This window comes from Rhizoctonia solani, chromosome 9, assembly GCF_016906535.1.
Source record: "Rhizoctonia solani chromosome 9, complete sequence".
NCBI classification, from domain to species: domain Eukaryota; kingdom Fungi; phylum Basidiomycota; class Agaricomycetes; order Cantharellales; family Ceratobasidiaceae; genus Rhizoctonia; species Rhizoctonia solani.
In genome coordinates, this window is record NC_057378.1 from 756,385 (window position 1) to 781,555 (window position 25,171).

The 25,171-nt window shown below is 47.4% G+C and overlaps 11 protein-coding genes across 11 annotated transcripts; 5 read left to right on the forward strand and 6 right to left on the reverse strand.

The window, feature by feature from the left end:
• Positions 1 to 78: 78 nt before the first annotated feature.
• On the reverse strand, positions 79 to 3,892 carry RhiXN_07775 (ZIP Zinc/iron transport family protein; the record flags this gene model as incomplete). The annotated part of the gene is made up of 14 exons (XM_043327591.1): positions 79 to 502; positions 1,111 to 1,216; positions 1,265 to 1,375; positions 1,430 to 1,698; positions 2,077 to 2,168; positions 2,220 to 2,597; positions 2,652 to 2,757; positions 2,813 to 2,901; positions 2,955 to 2,991; positions 3,051 to 3,136; positions 3,204 to 3,281; positions 3,334 to 3,458; positions 3,512 to 3,743; positions 3,791 to 3,892. The coding sequence occupies 14 exons, from the start codon at positions 3,890 to 3,892 to the stop codon at positions 79 to 81; spliced, it is 2,235 nt and encodes a 744-aa protein (XP_043182976.1).
• Positions 3,893 to 5,712: 1,820 nt separating this feature from the next.
• RhiXN_07776 (PAPA-1 domain protein) lies at positions 5,713 to 8,408 on the forward strand (the record flags this gene model as incomplete). The annotated part of the gene is made up of 7 exons (XM_043327592.1): positions 5,713 to 6,117; positions 6,191 to 6,240; positions 6,719 to 6,951; positions 7,011 to 7,294; positions 7,399 to 7,783; positions 7,839 to 7,951; positions 8,004 to 8,408. 7 exons carry the CDS (start codon positions 5,713 to 5,715, stop codon positions 8,406 to 8,408), a joined length of 1,875 nt encoding a protein of 624 aa, XP_043182977.1.
• Positions 8,409 to 8,544: 136 nt separating this feature from the next.
• Positions 8,545 to 9,713, forward strand: RhiXN_07777 (chromatin modification-related protein; the record flags this gene model as incomplete). The annotated part of the gene is made up of 5 exons (XM_043327593.1): positions 8,545 to 8,619; positions 8,681 to 8,983; positions 9,037 to 9,292; positions 9,353 to 9,493; positions 9,544 to 9,713. The coding sequence occupies 5 exons, from the start codon at positions 8,545 to 8,547 to the stop codon at positions 9,711 to 9,713; spliced, it is 945 nt and encodes a 314-aa protein (XP_043182978.1).
• Positions 9,714 to 9,785: 72 nt separating this feature from the next.
• Positions 9,786 to 10,483, reverse strand: RhiXN_07778 (ER membrane protein complex subunit 8/9; the record flags this gene model as incomplete). Its single annotated transcript, XM_043327594.1, has 3 exons — positions 9,786 to 10,031; positions 10,091 to 10,237; positions 10,286 to 10,483. The coding sequence occupies 3 exons, from the start codon at positions 10,481 to 10,483 to the stop codon at positions 9,786 to 9,788; spliced, it is 591 nt and encodes a 196-aa protein (XP_043182979.1).
• A 218-nt stretch (positions 10,484 to 10,701) lies between these two features.
• RhiXN_07779 (Mago nashi protein) lies at positions 10,702 to 11,480 on the reverse strand (the record flags this gene model as incomplete). The annotated part of the gene is made up of 7 exons (XM_043327595.1): positions 10,702 to 10,752; positions 10,806 to 10,895; positions 10,950 to 11,037; positions 11,088 to 11,151; positions 11,203 to 11,318; positions 11,375 to 11,380; positions 11,449 to 11,480. The coding sequence occupies 7 exons, from the start codon at positions 11,478 to 11,480 to the stop codon at positions 10,702 to 10,704; spliced, it is 447 nt and encodes a 148-aa protein (XP_043182980.1).
• Positions 11,481 to 12,620: 1,140 nt separating this feature from the next.
• RhiXN_07780 (integral membrane family protein) lies at positions 12,621 to 13,890 on the reverse strand (the record flags this gene model as incomplete). The annotated part of the gene is made up of 7 exons (XM_043327596.1): positions 12,621 to 12,674; positions 12,727 to 12,873; positions 12,927 to 13,206; positions 13,259 to 13,458; positions 13,514 to 13,657; positions 13,711 to 13,742; positions 13,803 to 13,890. The coding sequence occupies 7 exons, from the start codon at positions 13,888 to 13,890 to the stop codon at positions 12,621 to 12,623; spliced, it is 945 nt and encodes a 314-aa protein (XP_043182981.1).
• A 506-nt stretch (positions 13,891 to 14,396) lies between these two features.
• RhiXN_07781 (carbohydrate-binding module family 19 protein) lies at positions 14,397 to 15,403 on the forward strand (the record flags this gene model as incomplete). The annotated part of the gene is made up of 5 exons (XM_043327597.1): positions 14,397 to 14,624; positions 14,733 to 15,039; positions 15,088 to 15,141; positions 15,201 to 15,271; positions 15,323 to 15,403. The coding sequence occupies 5 exons, from the start codon at positions 14,397 to 14,399 to the stop codon at positions 15,401 to 15,403; spliced, it is 741 nt and encodes a 246-aa protein (XP_043182982.1).
• A 355-nt stretch (positions 15,404 to 15,758) lies between these two features.
• RhiXN_07782 (uncharacterized protein) lies at positions 15,759 to 16,000 on the reverse strand (the record flags this gene model as incomplete). Its single annotated transcript, XM_043327598.1, has 2 exons — positions 15,759 to 15,856; positions 15,916 to 16,000. The coding sequence occupies 2 exons, from the start codon at positions 15,998 to 16,000 to the stop codon at positions 15,759 to 15,761; spliced, it is 183 nt and encodes a 60-aa protein (XP_043182983.1).
• Positions 16,001 to 16,517: 517 nt separating this feature from the next.
• Positions 16,518 to 16,846, forward strand: RhiXN_07783 (uncharacterized protein; the record flags this gene model as incomplete). The annotated part of the gene is made up of 3 exons (XM_043327599.1): positions 16,518 to 16,541; positions 16,601 to 16,661; positions 16,722 to 16,846. The coding sequence occupies 3 exons, from the start codon at positions 16,518 to 16,520 to the stop codon at positions 16,844 to 16,846; spliced, it is 210 nt and encodes a 69-aa protein (XP_043182984.1).
• Positions 16,847 to 17,039: 193 nt separating this feature from the next.
• RhiXN_07784 (uncharacterized protein) lies at positions 17,040 to 19,940 on the reverse strand (the record flags this gene model as incomplete). Its single annotated transcript, XM_043327600.1, has 6 exons — positions 17,040 to 17,746; positions 17,803 to 17,874; positions 17,926 to 18,728; positions 18,889 to 18,904; positions 18,958 to 19,303; positions 19,332 to 19,940. The coding sequence occupies 6 exons, from the start codon at positions 19,938 to 19,940 to the stop codon at positions 17,040 to 17,042; spliced, it is 2,553 nt and encodes an 850-aa protein (XP_043182985.1).
• Positions 19,941 to 21,058: 1,118 nt separating this feature from the next.
• RhiXN_07785 (uncharacterized protein) lies at positions 21,059 to 23,795 on the forward strand (the record flags this gene model as incomplete). The annotated part of the gene is made up of 6 exons (XM_043327601.1): positions 21,059 to 21,157; positions 21,210 to 21,347; positions 21,414 to 21,665; positions 23,201 to 23,298; positions 23,353 to 23,461; positions 23,517 to 23,795. 6 exons carry the CDS (start codon positions 21,059 to 21,061, stop codon positions 23,793 to 23,795), a joined length of 975 nt encoding a protein of 324 aa, XP_043182986.1.
• Positions 23,796 to 25,171: the final 1,376 nt, after the last annotated feature.

Below are 25,171 nucleotides of genomic sequence, written 5' to 3' on the forward strand. Positions count from 1 at the left end.
ACGATAGCGAAAATGTGGGGGGCAAATTAATATACAAAAAGATTAACCGCGTAAAGTCTTTTGCAGACCAAAGTACGGTCAAGACCAAATTCCGATGATTGCCATACCAGCCGCTCCAGCCAGTAAACTCCCCAGGGCAGCGGCTTGCCTCTTGAGCCCGGCTTTGCGCATTTTCGGCTCAGCAACAAAGTCACCCGCGAGGAGCTCGACACACGAAGCATAAATCAATAGACCCGCCGATACCGCGCTCGCCAGCCCTCGCACGAGGTACGCATCCCGGGGAGCGGTACGTAGGAGGATTCCAACTAGCATTCCAGCGGGCGTGGCTAATGCGAATAAGCCGGCCAGGAGTATCGGAAGAGTTGGAAGGAGTGGGCATGGGCTTTCGATCTGTGGGACGATGATGGTAAGAGCGGGGACGCCTCGGTTCCGTTCGTCGCCGAGTGATGGGGAGTAAACAAGGTTGGACGCAGAGAAGAGATTCGAACGCCAAGGGAGAGGCCTTCAAAGAGTTGATGAAAGATGAGTGCAATAAGGAGGGAAGCTGGGTCGATCGACGATCAGATCGAGATTAGGATCAACACGTAATTTAGGCAATTGGCTAGCCACTTACTGAACTCGGCCCCGTTCGTCACTGCAAGAGTGAAGCCGACGACAATAGAGTGCAACATTATTCCAAGCTGAAGAACCTACAAAGGGCAATGCCCGCAAACCACCACAGCGTTTGTCCCATCAGTCAGCGCATCAAATTCTCGAGGGATTTGACACTCACAAAAACGCCGACGATCCTAGTCGCCTCTCGTTCTGATACCTGAACTTCTCCATGCAAGCAATCAGTGTGGACATGCTCTAGACCGGGGCGCTTAGGGACCCCTGGGCCATTTTGCGGCTGTGATTCTCGAGGTTCTGACGAAGCGCTTTGTTCGGCAATGTATTCAACGTATACCGTGGACGAGTCTATATCAAAGTTTAAATAAACACTCGAGGTAACAAAATTGGGGGACTTGCATTCAACAAGGAAAATGAATAGCAAAGCACTCATACTAAAATGCCAGCCGGTCAGTACATATGGCCGTGGGATTTTAGAAGCAAAACTCTCACATTACCAACCCCGGCCAACTCTCATATTTACCCCAGCGGGAGTTGACATGCGCTTTGGACATGTTCTCGAATGCATCCTTGAGAAGGTGAATAAAAGCTGTCGCAAGTATGACCCCTTGGCAAAGTCAATAACTGCCCCGTTAGAGCCTTGAGTAATACACACCTGTGCCAAAGTGCTTCCCAATAAAGAATACTACACGTGGGGTTTGGAGATATGAAGAACGTTTGGCGATGGTAGGAAACGTAGCGGCTGTTTGCTCGTTGTGAATAAGCGCTTAAACCTGGTGGTAGTCGGCCCTACCTATGAATGACACTACGAGCAACACACACAGCGACACCACTCGCCGAGGAGTCTCATCCGACTCTATCGCCCAGGCTTCCTCGCCTTCTGTGCTGACATTTTGAAGCGTTATGATTGGTGTCGTTTGAATCGTGACAGTCATAATTTCTGATTCTATAATACCAATATTTTTAGCAAGGTGCGCCGTCGTATAGGGCGCTCTAGTGGAGTATTGCAGCGGCAAGCGGGTGGTGGATCGAAGCGCCAGCTGGACCCCTGGCACATATACGACACTGTTCACGACTGGTGTGGTGCGGCTGGCAAACATGAGCAAATAAAGGCCTGGTCGTCATATACGTAATTCAGTCAATTTACGTGACCCTCACAATCGCACATTTGACGTTTGAAACTTCCATTTTACTATATACTATATGGTATCCATCCGTTGTTACATACACCAGTTATATGGAAGAGAACGAAGGAAAGAGAAAGTGTAGCAAGAAAATAATGTATCGAAAATGCTGCAAACAACTTGTGAAAAGGGCATCCAACCGAGGCTCGGGTTGTGGGCACTTGGAAGGGGGATCGTATACAAAGTGAAATTGATATAACCAAAGGAGATTGTATCGGATAATGAAATTCATTGTGCTGGCGGAGGAGGCGTGGCCGAAGATCGGCGCTCCTTCTCCACATACTTTATTCTGTCAAACTCTGAACCATATATTTCGGCATCTTTAGCGTTTTCTTGGACCAACTCCCCTCTTAGCGATGGAGCTGTTCGCTGTGGCTACGGATAATATCAGTTTCGATTCGAAAGAAAGGCTCAAAAGACACTCACATTACCGGATGGCTCAACAGGAGGGAAAGAAGATCGACTTTCCCAAGGGTGGAGTCCAAATTGGGTTATGTGGCGTGGACTGCGAAGAGCGGGCTCAGGCTCCTCGATCGCTGGTATGCACACCGAAGACACAACGGTCATGCCTTGAGATAGAAAGTCTTCGGGTGGATGAGGATATTCATGCGTAAAGGTTGTTGGGTAACCTATTGACTTTCGGTTAAAAGATTTCATCTCGGAGGCACCGCAATTATTGCAGTTGTTGAGCCATGGATTGTGACCCATAGGAGAGGGTGGGAAACGAAGGGATTGATTGTGTGCAGGCTGAGATGCACCTGGACCAGTCATAGCCCAAAATAAGGCGATACAGTTGACAATCACCTATCAGGGCGTAAGTTCAATCAAATTGGATTTGTTGAAGGTCGCATTTCTTACATCAATTCCGCATGCTCCCAAGCATACCCAGATCATCTCTTTGCCATCTAAAACATATAACACCAAAACGTTGGTGCCGGAACTGATGAGGGCTATGAATGCGGCACTGAGGGGGAGTAAATAAGCACGATTTGTAAGAAGAGATGGTGTAGTTTACTTACACCGTAGTTCTGACGGCGATAGCACGCAACCAAGTGCTCCGGATGCTTGATCGTATAAGGGGTCCAACGAACATCAAAGTCAGGAATATCTATCAAGGAACTATTAGGGTGAATCGTCTCCAATAAAAACCCATATGCTTACATTTGTACAAAAATCATAAGAAAGCAGAAGGAGCGAACTAAACGAGGGCAAGATTATTAGTAACGACGCACGTACCGAACCCTGGGTTCAACTCACGAAAATCGGCTGATGCCCAGAATACAATATCCGTTATACACAAAGGCAGTCTTTTGAAGGATCATAACCCCTGCAATCACGCCAAGCTACAATCATCGTCATTGAAATGTCAGTCTAGTCAGAAGATTGACTTGACAAATGAATGAAACCGACCGGTAGTAGAAGTGCAAAACAAAATCGGTAGATGGGCGAACGCCATCTTGGCATCCCATCACTCCAAACGACATGTACCTAAGGGACTATCGTCAGTTCCCGAACAAGTTCCGAATTCTATTGATTGTACCCTTTCGATCATGCAAAGGTATATCAGACCCTTGCTGGCACCGTAAAGCAGAATGCATGCAAGCATGCCGATTGAGCACCTGTCTACGTTGTGTTCAGGTGGTGCTCCATGCAGTAGAAGACCAGCTACGAGGGGAAATATTTAGCAGGAACGACTTTCGAGTCAAGATAGAACGTACTGCTGAAGAGGTACAACCACGAGTCAAGAAACAGTAACAACAGGCATAACCGTGGCCATGGCATATTGTTCCAGGATTCTCTCCGCCATATCGGGTATTTTTGAGTTGTATGCGCTATACACCATGAGATGATTGTGAGCCCGAGTAGGTAGACGAGGGCGGAGAGATTGAGCATTGCCGCGCTCGGTTCTGAAGGAAGGATGACTCCCATGTCGGTTGCGGAGGTAACGATCTACGAGGGGGGATTAGTGCCTCTCCTGCAGCAGCGATAAAATGTACCCACAGAATGAAAGTGGGGTGGGGCTTATGAGCAATAAAGTCAAGTTGATACACCGCCAAATATATAGCCTTGAGAGCATGACAACTGTCCCGCGCGTTCATTCTGCCATCAGTCAAAATCGCGATTGCTCAAAACGTTACCGCGCAACCCCAACCCAATTGAGTATGGATGGACGATCATCATTAGTGGGTCTAGTACGGCACAGTAAAGTGGCTGATAGTGCCCACAAATCGCTCTGTTCGCGCAAGTTCCCGTGTATTGGAAATATGTCCGGAACGTGTTTGTCAATTGATCAGTTCTTATAATTACCTTCCAGAATCCCGATTGAGCGTCGAGCGTCTCGCTTACCTCCGGCGATAAAACCTACGGAATAAGTGACAATCGGGATTAGGGTGCCGGTTCATGGAGCGCATCTATCAAGCTTTGTTGCCCATAGTGAGCGCAGCAAAGTGCTGCGCTGTAACCAAATGCTTGTTCAAGACACAATTTGGTCAATATAGGCTTTAGCGAACTGGATATCACTTGTCCACGTGCGGTGGCAAGCGATCTATTCACAGTACGACCCTTCAACAGTAAAAGATCGTCTTCTTATTGGCACTAATTGAAATGCCACGAGTCAGTCTGTGCAGGAATAGATGTCGATACGGCAAGATGGAAGATCGACAGCGACTGAACTCAGAAAATAATATGATACCACATACAGCTCGGGTACAACATACGCAAGCAGGACAAACGGCCTTGATCACCATATAACCGGAATGATTAAGCCCTTTTAAGACACACATGGCCATGTGCCACAAATCTTAACAGAAGTCGCGAGGATCCCTCCGTTACTGGGGCTCAAACCCCTCAATCCAGTGCACTCAAGCAAATTTCTACGTGACATACAACAGCTTTCCTGAAGGCTGTAAGGTCCTAATTTCGTCAACTCCATACTTGTCCTGTTTCGTTCGGGAACCACTAAGCAAGGTCTCGTAATTTACTTCCGATACTAACCAGCTTTGTATGCCCGATCTCTCCTGTCTCCTGTTTGGGGGAATTGATTATATCAGCACTTCCTTGAGAAAATATGGTATGATTCTTATTATTTCATACTATGGCTCGAGGACTGTTTAAGATTTGGGAGAACGGCGATACTGGCTAGTTGGAACAACAGTTCATATGTTGACCTTAAGCCTCACATCATCAACTAAAGCAACCAGTATGTATGCGATTGGTTTTGTGGTTCATCTGTGCATGAACCAACACTTTCCTTGCGTGTGAGTCCCCTGTACCCGTATTGTCCTGAATTCTTTACTCGGTTTGCTTGCGGTCTCAGGAAAAGGCGAGCCTTGGTGTTGATGATGAGATCCCTTTCTGAGTAGTTCCTTAAAAGGACGCTCAGAATCGCCGTTTGGTGGCAAAGCGGCAGCCCAGGAACCGGGGACTACAAGGTGCGGCGCTGGTTCGATGACGATCACCTGAAAGCTTTGAATGGTTTCTCGCGTGGGTCAATTCGATAAAATACGGCAGCCCCAGGTTCTATCACTCCCACGTGGGTGAACGGAGTTCAATACAATGCAGTCACTGATGGACCGTAAGCATAATTGCTCAGTTGGGGGAGATAATCAAACTTTACGCCATAGTGCGCATATACATGCGAAAAAATATATACGCGTAACTCCCGAAATGGCTCGGAAGAGGGGCTGAGTTCACCCTTTAATCGCACATAGTAGGGGTTGGTGAAATACGGCGAATCGCGCCATTCGACTGGAACCATGTAAGGTCGAAAGAAGTCATGTGGAACCTAGTGTCATTTGCCTGTTAAGTTGATACGCAGCTCCGGAGATTAGTTTGTGGAGTGCTCTTCGGTGAGGCTTGTCATGACATGCAAGGATTAACTCTAAATCCAAATGTAGTAAAGATAGAGTTACGACCCGACATGGTACACTCGGGTAATTACTCCCAGAATCTCAGAATAATGATGGAAAAGCCGATGCGGAAAAGATCGAATGGCCGAGGCCACCACGTTGCTCTTTGTCAAACGATAATTACAATCGGTGGTGTCGGAAAGATCCTGGCGGAGATAGTCTTAGAGAAGAATGCGATTACACAAATCATTGGGGAGGGGGGAACGAGGGGCGAGAAAAAGACGGAGCAGGAGGAATACGCCAACGAGGAGCGACACAGAGGTATGGCCCCAGTACCACGAAATTCCCTCAACGTTTCCTCAGCGCAAAGCATTGTACCTGACAGGGTCATTCCATTGATGATCGTCAAGCAGCAAGGCACTACACCCGAACGACCGACCTCCGCACCCACACATCGCCGGCACCCATTAACACAGGTTAGAAATAGCCTTAGGAACAGTGTCCCAGCTATCTCATTAAAACTCTTTGGTTTTAAGGTGCACTAAACAGACCGGCGGCATGTCACCGATCAATCGCAGTCCTGGTGTTAGAGTAATTGGGTAGAGTGCCACTTTTGACGGCCCCCACGCGAGCGAGCGCAGTATATTGGGGCCAAGCCTGGAGCTTTAGTTCGTCTGTTGCCTTGCCAAAAAGCTTTTCATAGAGATCAATCGCCAGCCTCGAGTAACAGAGAGTTAATCTATCCATAAACGCATAGATTGGCATCCACTGATCTGCATTTTGACAGGACACCGGCTCCGAGGGTGTCGCAAAAGATACATTAAATACTGAGCAATGGTTCTCCAAGATGCACCAGTGTTATTTCGCAGCTAAGAGCGGCTTGCTGCATCAGTGTTTGGTCTATAGTTTAGTATGGCCAAGCGAAAGCTCAAAGTGGCACAGATCACGTGATATCACAAACACATGATGAACTTGAGGGCTTCTAAGGGTAATATTCATCCTGTTGTCAACATATCATTTAGATTTGGGGATCCTCGTACTTAAAATATGAATTTGTTATCGTCTAACACGTCAAAGTCCGCCTGCACCGAGCGACGACCGCAAGCACCGGGATTTATTTGCAGTTGTAATGCCTCCTCTCGGCTGGCGTAAGTCCGTTGATGGCGCCAAAGGCAAGAAGATCACAACCAACCAGGATCAAACGGATACCACACCAGTGTTCAACAAACCACCTCCAGTCCCTGGACTTGCTGGCGTCGCAATTGAAGCCCTGGGTGTCACATCTTTAGGAATAGTCAATCCAACACAGAGTAGACCATGTTATCTCACTTATTAATATTTTGTTTCATTCTAACAATTGCATCACCAGGTCAACCCACGCCTGTCGAAGATAGCGAAGCTATGGACATTGACGAGCCGTCTACCGAAAACTCTACGCCTGCCCCTGGAGCCTCTGCTATCCCGACTGGCTCATCAAGCAACGCGGAGATGACACCACCGGTCCGGTCTATTAGGCTTAAACTAAAAGTAAAAGATACGAAAGCACCAAGTCCACCTCCTGAGCGCCCTACTGGTCGAGGTCGGGTCGGGGCCGGGGTCGTGGTGGAAGAGGCAGAGGAGGACGGGGGCGAGGAGGAAGAGGCAGAAAAATCGGTTAGTCCCTGGTCACATCTTGATTGATTTTTTCCAGCAGACTTATTCTTCCTTTCTTTTTTTTAAAAAAATAAATAAAAGTATCTCCCTCAGTATCACCCGAGGAAGAGTCTCCAGCGGAGGAACACGACTCTCCTGAAAGTGATGCGAGCTCTGCAATGGGCGAAGACGAGTTTCCGAGGCCAGCTTTTGAGGATGCATCTGAACAGCCCGAGGAAGGGGACACAATGATCGATGCAAACGGCGACGAAGATGCGGACGAGGATGGAGATATCGATGCGGACGGAGAGGTTGACATAGACCCAGATGTGCCGATTGACTCGGATGAAGACGCCGGGTCGTTATTGGACATGGATATGCCTGACCAGACGATTCCAGACTCGGACGGAGATCCAGACATGAGCATGATGTCCGTGTCGTCTAAACGTCTAACTGCTAGACAGGCAGCGTTAATTGCGGGAGGCAGCGATGCAAAGCATGTTATGTTGCGTGAGTAACTTGACGTCCACCATGCCGTTGGCCTTCTCACAATTTATCCCGCTAGCCGAAGCCACAGGAAGAAAGGCTCAGAAGACTGAAGCCGAAATTGCCTTGCGGAGAAGTGAGACGGCTCGAAAACGAAAACACCAGGACGCGCAGCGGCTTGAAGATGAAAAGGTGCGTTCATATGTTCATCTCTCATATGATATTAGTACCCATATTAGTACAGACAGAAACGATAAACCGGTTGCTCAAGAAGCAATCCGTCAGAGCCCGCAATAAGAAGGCCTTGGATACCCCGGTGAATGAAGCTGTGGCTCCAGGAGAGGAACCCGCTGTAACCGCTGTTGTGGATAACCGGCCTCGAGTTCCGTGTTACCGTTGGGTGAGCTCGGCACGGGACGCATCGCCCACATTATCTTTCTCAGTACCAGAAAACATGGCCGATTTCCCGCACGAGCCCAATGCAAGCCTGCTCGCAGCGTCGGCCCAACCCGTCATCCGTCCAGTTGCCACATGCGCTGTGTCCGGCTGTACTGCTCAACGAAAGTATCGCCTGTCTGGCGCCCCAAATTTTGAAACTGGAGCATGTGGAATGGATCATCTAAAATTACTCAAGACCCAGACCGTTTGATTGACGGCGGGATTGCTTTGTTTTTGTTTATTCGTGTATATTACATAGCTCCAGACATGTAACGCCCGCTTGCTTGTTCTAGTCGTCCACCGCAATAAACTCTAACCTTTACCCTCTTTGTGAGAAATTCGGAAGAATGAGTAACCCCGTAACATACGTTATTGGAGAACGTGTACTTTGCTATCACGGGCCCCTTATTTACGAGGCCAAGGTAAGCCCCGCGGCTCATCCTCAAGCCTTATTGAAGTCTTTGATTGACCATCTGGTAACAGATTCTGAAGATTGACAACGCACCAGAAGGAAATCCGCACCCCAAAACTGGTTGTACCGGTACTCATTACCTTGTACACTACAAAGGGTGGAAGCAATCTTGGGACGAGTGGGTCCTGCCGTCGCGGCTGCTCAAGTGGAACGACACCAATCTCACCATTCAGAAAAACCTGGTTTCTCAAACGAAGCAAGCCGGGCCTGGGGCTGGAGGGAGCAGCAAGGCAATCGGCGCATCCAGTGGTGGAATGGCGGCCGGAGGGAGGGGTGCCGCACGGAAGGAAGGAAGAAAGAGGGGGCGAGAAGAGGTGGATTTCTTTCTTTTTTTTGACGTGTTAAAATTACTCACCATTGCATGTAGGATGAAGCCACGAAAAAGCCAGAGATGAAGCTTGAAATACCTGACGTTCTCAAAGTCCAGCTTGTCGATGACTGGGAGGCAGTGACCAAGTCGAATCGACTAGTGCCACTACCACGAACACCTAACGTCCAAGAGATCCTCATAGGTTTCAAGGACTGGCTACCGAATGTAATGCCTAGTACCAAGCAGCGGATGTTAGCAACCGTACTCCCGGTAATCGTGGCAGGCTTGCAACTGTACTTTGACAAATCCGTCGGTGGGTGTTTACAAACTTTCACGGAGGAAAATTTATAGTACTGACACGCAATTTTCATAGGCGCAAACCTATTATATCGCTTTGAGCGAGCCCAGTATATGGAGTTGAGGAGAAGATATGTTGCTGGGCCACAGGTCATGGCGGGTGAACCCAAGGACCTGAGCACAATATACGGAGCAGAACACCTATTGCGTTTGATTGGTAAATTCCATTTATTTTCTGGTAGCTTATACAACTAATCGTTTTGCAAGTCAACCTCCCTTCCATGATTGCTCAAACCACCATGGATACTGAGAGCGTAGCGCTACTCAAAGAATATGTCGAGTACCTACTACAGTACCTCGTCCAAGAACGTGAACGACTATTCCTCAAAGAGTACGAACACGCTAGTCCACACTACCAAAACATCTCTCGAGCATAGTTAAATGAGTCTTGAAAATCCCGTATGCTTCATATAATATCTTTATCACAAAACTTCGAAATGCAAATATATTTATCCTTTGAACTCGTCGCCCCAAATACCTCCGCGCAACCAGTCAACAGATACATCCTCCAAGTGGTCATCAAAATCGCCGAATGTGTTAAATGCCGAATCTTTACGGACAAAAGTGAGAGCGCGTTCCACAGAGTCCGACTCGGCTAGTGTAAAAGTTGGTGAAAAGCTCGTACGTGTGAGGTTCGAGGAGGTGTAAGGAATGAGGGGTGGGGCGGCAGTGGAAGCGATTGAGGCCGAATCAATCTATACAAAGTTTGTCAGTCGAAGCCAGGATAAAGATGAAACGAGGTGTATTTACTGACCACTAATGCAAAAGCATCCTTGAACCCTTCTCGTAGGTTCGCAGTTATCTTTTGACCTACGGCAGACAGTCCCTCGTCGTCTAAGCGTTGTGTAGCCTGGTAATATCCTAGTAGTTTCATCCCTGTAGATTCTGCATGAGAGCGTGCCTGGACACTTTCAGTATACTACGCTGGGCAGAAGCTGAAGAAGTATACCAAATCCAGTCCGATTTCCATCATTGGACTCAAGCTCGTCCATTGGTGAAGGAGTGGTATTGCATCGATGATCACGATTGGGTCTCCACTAGCCTTGCCTAATAAAACTCCATTGACCGGTGCATGAGGGTATTTAGCGGCGTGAACGATTAATTTGGTATAAGCCTTGTGCGATAACTGGAATTCAGTAGTGGACATGGTCGCGTTCACGTCAAGGATGGTGACTAACACGTGACGGGCATGTGCGAGCCTCCAGGCCAGATGCTTCACAAAATTCGTGGCTTAACTCAGTCCTGGTGTGCGTCCAATGGTGCCTTTCCAGATGGCGGGAAACGCGTGAATCAACCGCTTCGCAGATGTTATTTGTAACTAGGAGCGATTACATGATTTTGTGTCCACAGACAGGTATACATGAACTATATAGGCTTAATCTTGAAGTGAAGAGAGATGAGCGAAAAGATTAGGCACTGTTAAGTCGAAGGTTAGCAACATATTATATGCCAATTGGATGAAGACATACTCGGAGGTCTTGTACGAGATAATAGAACACGCGTAGGCCTTCTGGGTCTTCGCTCTCTTGTACGTCAACCAGGGACCCAATCTTCGCAGTCTGAATGCATAGGTCAGCTAGAGCTGCACAGATGTTAGGGCGAGGGGCATTTACCTCGAATGAAATGTGATCGTTACCCAACTTGATCTCGAGTTCCTGTTTTCCGACAATGTTTTTCTTAGGCCAGTTGGCATCATCTTCCCTGTGACACTGTCAGGTGGTGCGTACGAGGCTTCGCTTTTAATCACATACTTGATGATCTCAGAAGATTCGACAATTCGCTTCAACTCCTTGACCAGGAGAGGACCAACCCACACTGACACACGGAATGAGCCTCAATCTAAAGCGCATAGCAAAAACAACCTACTCTCTTTACGGATCAAGCTGTCGTTACGGTAGTTAGAGTTGTTTGCATAACGGAGACGGCCGTTCGAATATTCGAATTCCAAGAATTCATGTCCATGTCTACCTGAATGTCCGGTACTGGAGAAAACATTGTTAAGACTATGCCGTACACAAACACACCGAGATTGACTTACTAGTAACTAACCGCGGGGGGTGAGTCAGTGATATGTGGAAAATCACGCATATCACGACTCAAGCTAAAACGCACCGAAGGTAGAAATCATCCTTTGCTCCAGACATGGTGGCGGGTGAGGTTGGGAGGTTGGGAGGTTGTTGTGGTTTGGTCACGCGTGCATTCTGGCCCCAAATTGTTACATGTGTAACAGCTATGGGACTCAGAGTAACCCACATTCATGCTCGACCATGGGCTTCTGAGGATCCGAACTGTATGTTTAAAACTCATAGATCCAGGTTAATGCAACGTAAAGAAGATTAGTCGAAGAATACATAGTTTAAATATATGGGTTCTAAATGAGCTCTAGATGTAAAGCATTGAGGTGCCCTAGGTATTACTTTCTGAGTCCGATAGTACCCTGTATTTTTCCCCCTTTCGTTGCTCGTAATATGCCAGTAGTAGTATCAGAAGAATCAATAATAGCAGGGAAATAGCCACTATTCCCAGCACTATCGCTAATAGACCATATTTATCGTCGAGTATATCACGAACGTCTTTATTAGTGATATCACTATCCGGGATATCATTTCCGTTAGGATCTACTAGGTTGTTTGTTGTACTTCTTCTTAAGAGTATATTTGACTCTTCGGTCCATCGCGTCACGAGTGCCAACTGAACGGAGATTACATATCAAAACTCGGTCGAATGCCCAAGCATAGCATATAATCACACATACCCCTCGTGAATATGACTGTCCAGGAACGAAGTCACTGGAATCATTCTCGACTTTTGTTGTGGACTACAAGCCTAATTTTGAGGGTCAAATTCTCAATACGAACTTATTTAAAACGCACCTTAAAGAGGACAGGCCAAGCAAATGACACGCCTAGCTGGAGCGTGATAGCAGCGCACAAGAACAACAACATCTTCAAGCAAAGGAACCCTTAAAAACGGACGAGGCTACACATGTACATGCACGCGCAGACCTGATATATATGACTGTCGGCCGGCGGTGTATTACTGCATTGCCTCGTATGCGCGCGCTTACCACAGCCTCATGGCCCCAAGCTTAGCTATGCTTCTTTCCAGTCTTAGTGCATTCATAGGTAAGTGGTGTATACGACGCCTCCACCACCATTATTGGCACCTTGCCTTGGCTTTCGGCCCCAAAACTATACCATGGCGTTTGATGTATGCGTTATATTGCGCTAAAGGCCATCTAGGGTGTAATACATAAAGGCAAGAACCGAGCCCAGCAAGGGATTTCAAGCCAGCCATCCTACAATCACACCAGTAATAATTGAACTAATCACATTAACCTAACCGACGGTCGGTTAGTTACACTCCGATGCCCGATCAAGTAGCTCCCACCTGGTTATTGGTCAAGACGTCTCGGCCAGATATCACTTTCACCTCGCCGGCCTGACGAGATCTGGACTTGGTTTCATCCGTAATGATGCTGTTCGACACTCCAGAGAACTCAGTGCGCTGGATTGTGGCTCCGAGTAGCGAATCAAGCTAATAATATGCATTAGTCATTGTTGCGCTGTTGTTACACGGGACTCACTTACCGCTGATCCTCCAACCCCACTGAGAGCGCCAGTCAGGACAAGGGTATAGATGAGAGTACCAATTTTACCCCTACACGCCGGACTCTCAATAAGGAGGCTGATAATCATAGCCACACCCATTATCACCCCACCAACCAATGAGGCCAATGTCCCAGTACGCGACATTGCCCCGTTAGTTCCAGGAGGGACCACGGAAAATGTGGTGATTAGGCGAGGGGCTGTTTTGGACAAAATTCCGAGCTCAGATGCCATAGTGTCGCCCAAGCAGCAAGCAAAGTGACTGCCAAGGGATAGTTAGACTTCGGACAGAGCACATGGTTTATGGAACATACGCTAGAACCACTAGTACCAATGCCCGACTCCACCCCCCTCCAACATACGGATCTATAGGGCAGAACTTTTCCATATTGAGGTCAATCCGGCTCCATGAATAAACGAATGGGCCAATCAGATATGCGTGGATGGATTCAGGTGCAAACAGCGCGCCCCAGAGGCAACTGGCGACAAGTGCTGTAAACGAATTGGACAGGACCTTTCTCCCAAGTTAAATGTACCGAGACATATCACCATTACGAATAGCAACTTACCTGCCACCCAGACCTATATCCATTCACTTCATGTCCCTCTTCGAGTTTTCCTTTGATTTGTTTGCCGACTTTGGTGACTTTCGATCCAGTCAGATAAAACACAATGAGGGAAACACCAAATCCTCTAAGCGGCACGGACATCATCTGGATTGGAATGTGTTCAGCCTGGTTTGTAATTGAACAAATTTAATACCTACTAGAAACCCGACCACAAACGCGGTTATTCCACCTTTTTGGGATTTCAGCTACATCAGTCACAATAGCAGTGGGTAATTGAAAAATACCACACCTGATGGTGACAGCGAGCGTTTTTTAATACCTTGTGCACCCAGCAACAAGGCCAGCACCCCTGGCACGATTGGAATGGAAGGTGCCATAATATAGACGATGCTAGGTCGAAGTTCAGAAGAGGGCAGATGCAGATGCACAGCCGTGCAGCTGTTATATAACGGGGGTTTTCAACAGATCTACACGTATCCCTCTTCATTTTTTTTTTATCACAGATATCTTAGGGTTCAATCAGCGGGTATTGCCCCGATTAGGATGTGCCGATTTGTGCTATTCTGGAATTTATTGTACTATACAATCGAAATACAGCTCATAGCTGCCTTATTTCACAGGGCAGAGCCGACACCATCACGTGTTGAATTTCAATCTGGCCCAAGCGAGAGTGGTGGCAGTGCCGTTTGCTTCTTCCGCATTGTCCTCGATGGTTCCTTTTTGTCCTTGACTTGAGGTGCTTGGCCCACACACGTCCGCATGTACTCCGCTATGCAGGAGATTTCTTATAAAGGGAGCCAAAGTCTCATACAATCCTCGACTCCCCTTCTCGCTTCCGCCGCCCTTCGGCTCCCGGGCTAACAAACGCTCACCAGCAAAGAAAATGAAATCAAAGCTACTGGCTCAGACTGGGTGTGGCGCTTTGGCGTACGCTGTGGCGGTCTTTGGGCTCCCGCAGTCTGCCGGACATAAGATGGATCGGCTGCGACCGAGGCATTCTGCTAGCGCTTCGGGGAGTGCAACAAGAACGGTTATGGTTACTGTCAGTTTGGCCCTTCGACTACTGTTACACTCGGAGGCACCAATAGTGCCAACCCTTGCACAGATGAAAGTGAGTTTCTGTCAGATTGTTCAGAAGCTTTATTAATTCTAACTCAGATATGCCAATCCCAACGACTTCAACTACGATACCATCGGGTCTACCCAATCCAATTGTTAGCACAATAACATTGACTACCGAAATTCTTGTGACCGTATTCCCTTCGGCCGCTCCCCCCTTCCTCTTCGTTGTTTTCGGGAACCTCCGTCCCGACTACGGCTCTTCCTGGATCATCACTACCAGTTCGGCGCTACCCACTACCTCTTCCACGTCTTCATCCATCCCACCTATACCACTGATCCCAATTTTAATCCTATTACCGCTCCGGCAATTGGAGGAGGTAATGCCATCCTCGCTCAAAATGCTGCTCAAGCCCAAGCACTCAATCGAAAATTCAGAGAGTTGACCTTTAGCGATAGTTGTTTAGGTGAGTTAAAGCTCAGTATAACTATCATTGTTCTTAACACCTGTGAAGATGGTGACGAAGCATGCATTGGAGACGGTCCATCTCTTTGCATATTGGGTATCTGTGAGTGCTGGGAAGATTCGACCGGAACTTCGTGGAACTAATAGGTGTGGTTTAAACAGGGAGAAGGCAATTATGCAGGCAGCCCAACACTCGGTGCCGTGCAGTGCCTAGAATGCAAACTAATGGGACTGTAAGTTTGGCCGATTTGGGATATGACTCGGCACAGACTGACCATGGGTAGGCCATAGGATGCTACACTGAGGCCGACTTGGAAGCCAGGTTTTCATCGACTGGAAGATCAGGAAGCGCCTTTGGCGAATGATGTCTAATATATTAGTATATGCGCAAGTGGAGATAAGCTTCCGCATTGGGTTACTCATTTCGTTCATCCTTATTATAGTTGGATCTCGTTTTTATTTATTTATTTGTACGGTTGCGCATAAAGATTTTGCAGAGCTGTGCACGGTCATTCTTTCCGTGTGCTATGTAGACTGTGAAGGTATTAAAAGTATTAAATTCAGAACGTAGAATAAGTTATTGATACAGTGTAGTGACCCGGTAACAAGTTAGGATATAAGGTCAAATCGTGGCTTCTCGTAAATCGTCAATCTAGTATTCCTTGAACGATAGGTTATTTTACGGCGATGCCATGTAGAACTATTGACCAACCTTTCAGGCTAATATCGTGCCCTTCTGGTTCGGCGACGTGAGCCACATCGGCAGCAAATGATGTCGACGAAGAAGTTCCAGATGGCTACGAGGACGCTAGTAATGCCTATTAAGATCGTATTAGCATCAAATACCACCCGAGCCACTTGAGTCCACCCGACTAACCTCCGACAATAGCCATGAATACATTTGCAATAGCGGAGATGACGCTGTTAATAGCGCGTCCGATAGCAGAGCAGACTGAACCCATTGTAAAGTATGTGTGAGACGGAGTGAGGAATGATAGAGTGCAGTACACGACTAGCGAACTTGGAGTCTTATATTGACGAACGACTCATGCATATGCTAGCCAGCGTCATGGTTTGAGAGTGGCGCTATGACGTAATTGCTATTCTTTGTTATGATGTCATCAGGTACATGGCAATGATCCTATCGCCCATGCCTGTATCACGCAAAAAAAATATCTGTGGGTTCTAGAGCCGAACACCGGCTCCACACGGCTGTTGGATCAAGGTATGATTCACCCCCTGGCCCACGGCGCTCATTATTGCGAAGACTCTCGTACCTTCGCGAAATATCGGTAAGGGAGAGCACGTGTATAATGACGGGACCGGTGGTGCTTTCAAGACGTGCGCTGCTGTAACGCTGCGTCATACCCCGAATGTACCGACAAGCATATAAGGAGGGCCTCAATCTCCTTCCTCTCCTCACACTTATACAACACACACTTACCTACCCTTGTACAAACACTTTTTTTTTTTATCAACATGGGTTCTGTCTGCTCTGCAATCGTAAGTATACCTTGGTCTTCGAGTTGTATGCGTGATTCTTATCACTGTTTGACTTGTAGGGCCGCGCTATCAACAGCGTCATCTCTGCTATTGCCCATGTATTCATGGCTATCGTAGGAGGTATGTCTGGCTGCTCTATCTCTCGATTTGTTACTTACTATGTCTAAAAGGCATCACAAGCGTCCTCGTATCCATCTGGAATTTCTTCCTCGATATCATCTGCTGCCGATGCGGCTCTCGCCGTAGGTCTGGAGGGCGTTCAAGAGCGAGGACGTATTAGTCAACGAGCATCTGAACAAACATAATGAATAAACCCCAGCCTCGTACTAGATTCAACCTACTGTATTACTAGATACTTATTCTCTTAATACCCATTATACTTCGTTTTTAATTAAACATGCTTGCGTGAATGATCAATGAATGTCTATTGAAATGGCTACTTGTACAATGATAATGATACAATAAATGGGTTCAAGTCTGAATATTCGTGAAATAAAACTACGAAATAGCACGCATACCACGATGTTCGAGTTCTTCCTCCACGGCCTTGAGTTGAACCTTGACAGGGTCCATAGCAGCCAGCGCACTCTTCAATGCATCACGAGCCGTAATTAATTCCTCGAGTTTACCTCCGCCACGTCTGGACTCGGTACTCTCGCTTGGGGCCAGATCGGGGTTTGCTATATAAAGTGAACCTTGAGCAGGTTCGTTGAGCGGTGTGCCTGGTGATAAATCAGAGGTCGAGCTTGATTCGGGTGATCCTCTAGAATGGGCGGTTGGCGATGTTGAGATTGTGCTACGTTGCTCCGAGTCGATGTCCGGAATATTGTCGAGGACTGTCTTGTGGAACAGCGGCGTGACGGGATTAGACTCCAACGAATCCATCAGTTCGTTTATTGTTGAAAATTCCGGGCACTGAGACGTAGAAGGCGGGCGAGGAGTTTGCATGGTGTCCTCCTCCATTTCGGAATTGATCGTATTTGGCTCATCCACTATAATGCTGTCTTTAATTTTTGAGGACGTGTCATCCGGTGGGAGAGGGAACACGAAACGACTCCGAATCAGAGCCAGCTCTTGACGGAGGGATCCGAGCATGTCTTCCTGAGTATCCAATCTCCGGCGCAATTCTCGGACATATATAGGTTCCGAGTATGTTTTGTTAGCTTCGAGTGATGTAGTCCGTGATACCGCAATTGGATTTGGCCCTGGTACCAGATGTTAGTTCGGCTAAAAACAATTAATCGAGGTATTATAGGCTTACCAGTTTCTTGACTCCAAAGTGTGGCGGGAGACGACGTACGCGTCGAATGAAATGGGGGAATCTCTGCAGCTTCTACGAGACCATATGAACACCCAGCTACTCCGAAAGTAAAGTTAGACTTACTAACGGTACTATTCCGAACCTCATGCACAGGTACCCGATCAACCATTATCATTTCAGGGCAAACAAGAAGGTTGTCGGGTCCGGGCTCCAGAATCTCATTAGTGGACAGACCCTCGCTATATTGGCCGTCCGATTCCCCTCGGAACATCACAAGAGGGTCTTTGAACAAGTTCGCTTCCCATGCTTGAATACCTTTCTCGCTCCCGTGCACAATATCCAACGACAATAACCCTGTGGCAATTCCGTCCCAGTGCTCCAAAACCCAAGTCATTACCCTCGTTCCTTCGGCCACATCCTGCACGCTCTGGAATGTCTTGACTAGAACCTGGTTCTCGGGAGGTGGACTGATGACACACCCGGCACGAACGGCGTTGCCCTTGCGTGGAGAAAATAGAGCAGGGCCAAATATCCCCGCCAGGATAGGAATGCTGAGTCCATTCTGGGAACCATGGAGAGCCAATTGGTGTAGGAACGCGAGAAGGTAAACTAATAGACTGAAGCTCGTTGGGTGCTGGAGATGTAGAATGGCTTGGATGGCTGCGGTTTGTGCTGACGTGATCCTCATGTCGCTATTTTCGATTAGGGTAAGTCGTTGAATAATGGGCCAGAACCAATTGGACAATACAGCTTCGGGGAGACCACGTAGGTATAGTCTAAGTAAAGCGCAAACGTTGGAAATACCTTCTTTGGCAAGAGATGTTTTGACACCATAGGATGGTCCTTGATCAAAAGTACAGGCCAACTTTTCTAGTGTACGTTCGCTAGGAGGCGGAGCTACGCAAAAGAGCCCCGGTGTGCTATCCCTGTCGCACGACAGTCAGCGTTAGTGGCGCTGGGCCGACAAGCGGCTTACCTCGTTGGCATATTTCTTCGACGCTCGCGAATACACAGATTGGAAGAGTATGGCTATGTTCTCCCAAGACTACCTGGCAACTTGCGTATGGCGAAGAGTCTTTTACTGACCGACCAAATACGCCCCCTATTTCTCCAGACACTTAAAATTGACCCCCCCTCCAGTAAACAAGAACATACCTGGATTGCCCAGAGTAGATTCTTTTATCGAAGACTCCTCCCATGCGTCAAGTGCCCGATCGTTAATCCCCGCACACTTCAATAGCACTCGCAACTTCCTCACAAGAATGACTTGTTCTCCAGAAGTAAGGTGGGGGTAAGCGTCCGGGTTGGGCTTGACTTCAGGCTCACTGTTCACCCGTCGGTGCTCGGCCTCTACTATTGGTTCCGGAGGTATACTCAGGCCCGTAGACCGCCAATTTAGGTTTGGCCTCTGCGACGCAGTCCCCAGAGTCCATTCATCCGGCAACACTATTCTGCTTGTATCGCGGCGAGATTGGCTCCCAGTGAGAGCCCTAAAGGTCGCCTGGGATTCGGCCCAACCCAATACAGACATCCTTCCGAATGGGAATCATACTCGAGCGGGATTTCAAGGCTGTGGAAATAGTAGCGGGTTTCAACCCGTGGGCGGCAATGTTTTGTTGCCTCGGGCGAAGCCCGCGTGTCACAGTCGAAGTGCGCCTCATCCCATTCGAGGGCTCTGCGGATCTAGCACGAAGGGGGAGTCGAACATCCTGAGGACTCACATCCTTTGGGGAGCGAGGAGGTGTCACCATTTCGAATTGTGCACCATGTATGGTCTTCCCGATCATTGGACGTTCATTGACTTTGAGGATACTCCCGCGGATGGGACGAGGGGGTCGAGAAGGGTCAACAGCTACAGTATTACGACGGTGAATTCCATTGGACAGGGAGGCGGGTCGTGTAGTGGCTGACTTGTTAGCCATAGAATGTGTGTGTATTTCAGTGGAAAAAGGATCTGTGAATTTTATTAAGGGAGACTTCACAGTCGATTTTGATGGTGTCTTCGAATGGCCTGCCTTGAGCATGGTTGGGTAGTGGTGACTGGTTGAGGTTGCGCCGGAATGCATTTCGCTTTGGGGGTTAGGGCTCACAGGGTTCATTTTAATGTAATACTCGTTCATCGAACTGGATAGGGGCATTACTTGATATTGAAAGGCCCGATTAATTCATTTTAGGGGGGTTACTATATTTCTGCAAATTAGCGCTTAGTTCTATGAACCATTTAGAGAGAATCTATAGCCTACCATTGATTTAGAATGAGTCGATACTTTATTAGAAAGCCAGAGACAGTGCACCCGTGCCGACGATGGGGCGGCCAGATGACTGAACGTCCCCTTGTGGATCATTACCGCCTTCACCACTGCCAGAGGGATCGGGCGGCACAGCACCAGCTGACACTGGCCGTGGCCGCAATCCAAGGGTTGAGCACAGCGCCTTATAGCGCGACCTGATTTGCGTATATAGTCTCACTATGTCGATTTGTGATTCAGCTTGCGGTGAGACGGGTGGGTTGGTCATAGGAAATTTAGATATAAGCAAAACGAGCTGCTCTGCATGATGAATTGCTCGCCTGAAATCCGTCACTACAAATCGGTGTAGAATGTAATCATATAGGACTCACTCATCGATGTCAGAGCTGGGTTTCGCTGCAACTCTTATCCAAACTCCAGCAAAGCCTTCATAGAACCCTAGCTCCTCCCACATTTCAAATCCTTTCTCTCTCCCCAAGGCTCTGCCCTCTATTAGGCCATGGATACGACCGTGTTGGAATCCGTCTTCATGCCCCGTCTTATAAAACCTGCACAGAGAAGCCATTGACAGGAGAATAAGACCCAGATCTCTACACATACGACTCCTCCAAGTGCGCCAAGTCCCCCAAGTCAAAATCCATAATTTGACCTCTCTCTAAATATATTTATAATTGCTTTACCCGTGATTACCCGACTGGCCTTATGGTTGATGGTGGTCGAACTCTGCAACTCGTGTAAACGAGAGTGTCAGCATGGTATTACGTCATCAGTCCTGGTCAGTTCCTCGGCCTCCGCTTGCCAGCTGAGTTCTTCGACCACGCGCGCGGTGCGTGATCCACACATATATAGTCTGTGACAGCTGCGTCTCAGCAAACACCGAAATAATCTTTCAGTACTCCGTATCTAGTCTGAATTAGTCTCTCTTCATCCATCCTTCAATATTAAAGTCTCAGTCAGCCATGTCTCAAGATGTCATAGGAAGTCGATCTGGATTTCTCTGCCAATACATGAGCCATCATCAAGATACATTGGTGGCATACGTTAAACATTTTGGCAAGGTTAATGAAGATGTTTCGTCAGCGCGCATGACTACAATCGATAGCAAGGTACGCCGAGTTGCAAGTCCATGCACTGCATATGACTCATGTGATTCATCAGAGTATGACTATTGAATATGTTTCGGATGGGAAGACTCAAACAGCCAACATCATCTTCGATCCTCCGATCGAAGTATATGATGAGGTAAAACCTAGACTAATCGCCATGCGTGAAGAAGCGCTGGAAGGTGTAGGAATGGTATGTGCATTTCGACTCACCGCATGGGATCCCACGTAACGACGATTTGCTTCCGGCATCTAAAAGGTAAATCAACCTGTGGTCTCGGTTTATCAGCTCCCGCCCCTGAAGCTCGGAGCAATCACTTCTAGCCTTATGCTAGTCTTGATTTATACGACTTTCGCCGGTGAAGGATCGCTGGGCTCGCAGATTCGGGAGCTTGTTGGAGGGTCATCAACAATGAAATGGGCATGGGGATTTACAGGACTTATTCATGCCGCAGAGGGAATTTATATGGCAGCTCTCTGTAAACGACACAAAACCGGTATTCGTTTAGGTGTAAGTGTGATTTGCAGAATGCGTGGTAGCTCGTAACCAACGAAGAGACATTCCACAGGTGCTCTGGGTTCTGTCGACTTTGTCTATCGGGTTTCCTTTCCTAGTACAGTTCCGGAGAATTGTTCAGCAAGAACGTATTGCATCCATTCGTAAGACTACATAATTAGACTGATTAATAATAATGATTCTCTTTAACGAAACTCATAGCGCAAATATAAATCCGCCGAACTTTAGAAGCTCAGACGATCCGAGAAACTCGGCAACGTATGTAACTATCGCACATGGCGCCGGCTCTGAGCACATATGAACAGCAGGCAAACTTGACGGCTTCCAGTTGCTATCGTCTGAGCCTAATTTTCTCCCCATTCAAAGAGTGGGCCAGTCCGACAGCGGGCCAGTGCAAAGACGGGCAATACCGAGCGCCACAGGCCTAGTAGTGCAGTGGCTGGCTAATTTTTCCTCATGATCAGACACGCTTCCATGTACTGGGAAGTTTTCTGTTCCTTGGACAGCGATCAGTAGAGACTTCGAACCCACGGTGTTCTCGGCCATGTGCACACAAGGTACTTCCTCAAAGGCTGATGCGCACACATTACAACTGCGCTCTTAACCCCCGCCAGAGTGAAGAAAACGGCTGTTTCATGGTCACTTTTTCATCACTTACATAGCATGAACAACCCTCTGGAAGTTGTTGTTTGGGATTTGTACATCACTCGGTATCTCACATATGCTGCGTTCACTATCCTTTTATACGACCATGGTGAGCATGCTCAGCACTTATCCGTAAGCTTAGAAAGACCGATTATCCCAGTTATAACACTCTCTGATGAGATGTTTCTTATTTGGCCCGCCAAGGTAGAGCCCACCCGATACAGAAACATACTGGATCTCTTATCACTATCATAGATGGGTCTGATCAAGCTGGTATTCTTGTTCAATAGGTACAGTATACCTTTGATCATTGCGTTTGCATGCTTTGGTATGTACTGGCCTATCATGCACCGCTTATGCCTGACTTCTTTTAGTACTTTCGGGTCGAGCGACATTTGTTGATAAACAGGTAGATTATAGGTCACTAAATGTTTGTCAATGGTAGCATTGCTAATTATACTCTGGCATCTTTGCTACCCATTCAGTTGTAAGAAATCCAAATTACGGCATGTGTATCACGTCTGACGATACCCTATAGCTGTCAGTGGTACACCACGTTCACTGTTTGCTACGCGGTAGTGGCGCTTCTGACAACAACGTGTGGGTCACCAATTGTGCCGGACTAACCGTCGGGCCAAACATGTATGCATGCTACAGTTGTCGTGACAACGCGAGTTTACGCCCTCTGGGGGACCCAACGCTATTCGTTTCTCTTTCTAGCAATGTTATGGGGGATCCATGTCGTTGCCAATGTTGTGGTTGTGGCTAAGAATATGGCTGAGCAATTGCGTAAGTAAAATCAAGCTCCCACCGAACCAACGCCTGAAACGCCGTCTCATCTCATAGCCCTTATATCTTATGAGCCTATATTTAACATTTGCCAGGGCAGCGTCCAGAGCAATTGGGTAGTATGGCTGAACGGAATTTTGTACAATGCAGTCATGATCGCCCTGTTGATGTGGGCCTGGCTGTCTACCCCAAGGTAGGTCGGCACAGTAAAACTTCTAAATTAACGCGATTCTTAACTACATTCTAGAAACGCTCAAACTCCACTGATGGCTCTTATAGTAAGGGATGGATGCATGTACTTTGTTGCTATATTCTCAGCACTACTTTTCAACCTATTGGTATGGAAGTATGGTCGGGTGAGTTTGCTACGGGTTTTCGTGGTGATTACTACATGTACTTACGGAGTCCCAGGAATCACAACTCGTTCTTCCGTTCTTTGTTGTATGGTCTACTACCACTATTGCGATATCGCGGCTCTTGCTTTCGATGAAAAACGTACAGGGTCCCGAAGATTGGGGCCAACAAGTCAAAATTGCCATCCCTGACCTTGAACTTACAACAATTCGTGAAGGAGGGCTAGTGGGCATAGTATCAAGGTTCAGCGAAGACGACGATCCTCTATCGTATCAGATGGATAGGAAACCAGTCCCAAAGATGTCACATATTGGCAGATATGACGAGCATTTATAGTGTGGTTCATTTACTTTCATTTTGTTCTATTTCTACGTATTTTTGTAACATGTATGGCAGATAACTGGTGTTCCGAGTTACAGTATGCTGCTTGTATCTTTATTATTGTTGGGTTTCTTATTAAGCCTAGGTAAAGGCCGAAATTAACAGCCCGACCTATCGATTAGCATAATATTCAGTTTTGATGGTGCCTTGGGGTGCAATGCCTCGAACAAACCAAGCTGATTCAATAATTTTCCACATTCAGCTACAGAATATTCAGTTAGTAGGTTGGCATGTATTTCAGCTGTCCATGTACATATACGCCATTGATGCCATATGTGAAATATTTTTGGGCTCAACAATCGTTATCATAACTTTTCGTGATTTTCGGCAGACGTACCAGTCAGGTCAATCTTTGGACCTTTTAGTTTGCATGGTTAAAGTTTAATCTGATCTATGTGTTAAAATCTATTTCATCCCACTGGCAATGGTAGTTGGTTAATAGCAAGGTGCGTAAACTATCTAAGTCGTTCAACACTGGCATCACTATTCCTTAAATTACTCTCCCCCAACAGGCCACCCCCAGTTTTGAAGGAATAGTGGAATTAACGCCACTGCGTACTTTAGACCCTGGTTGCTCGCGTGGCCGCTATATGTCATGATCCTGATCTACAATTACACGTGTTGACATATGCGGCTCCAACTAATTACATGATTTGTGCCCCGTCGTTATAAAACGCTGAGCGCTATGACTTCGAACGACAGCCCAAAGTCACCTTTGTGGCGCATGATGCGATATATAATGAACATTGATAATCGGGAATTTTTAGCGCAATGTTCTGTTGTTTGCTTATGGAAAGGCAATCTTTGAACGCCCACGGATCGGTCTCTGGTGGCGACAATTGCACCCTTCGTTCAGCGGACCGAAAACGCCTCAAATCTCGATCCCATCTTGGTAGTGGGCTGGGCTGATTTCTCAGTTTATCTTAGCCTCGGGACCTCGTCAATTCCCTGTCGGGGCTGAATCGACAGTGTAGATCCCCCTTGCTGAGCACAGAGCGGAAACGGGACGGTATATATTGACTCCCTGTGTTGACCATTTGCTCTTGTTTCCTGTTTTCTTGGGAGCTTGACTCTCTCAGTCTGAAAGTCTAGGACAGCTGTAGCTCATGGCTGATTTTTTCCGGCAAGCTGCGCTTGATGTTGCTGCTACCCGTTATTTTACGGTGGCTGCTATTACATTGTTGCTGTACGATAGTCGTAAGTGACCAGCCATCCGAATTCTCAAAATCAGATATGCTCACACCAAAAGCCTAGTCCTCACGCTGGGTGATGAGGTAGAGCTAATATGGCCAGCCAAGGTGAATCCATTTAGCAATCACATCACCAGCAAT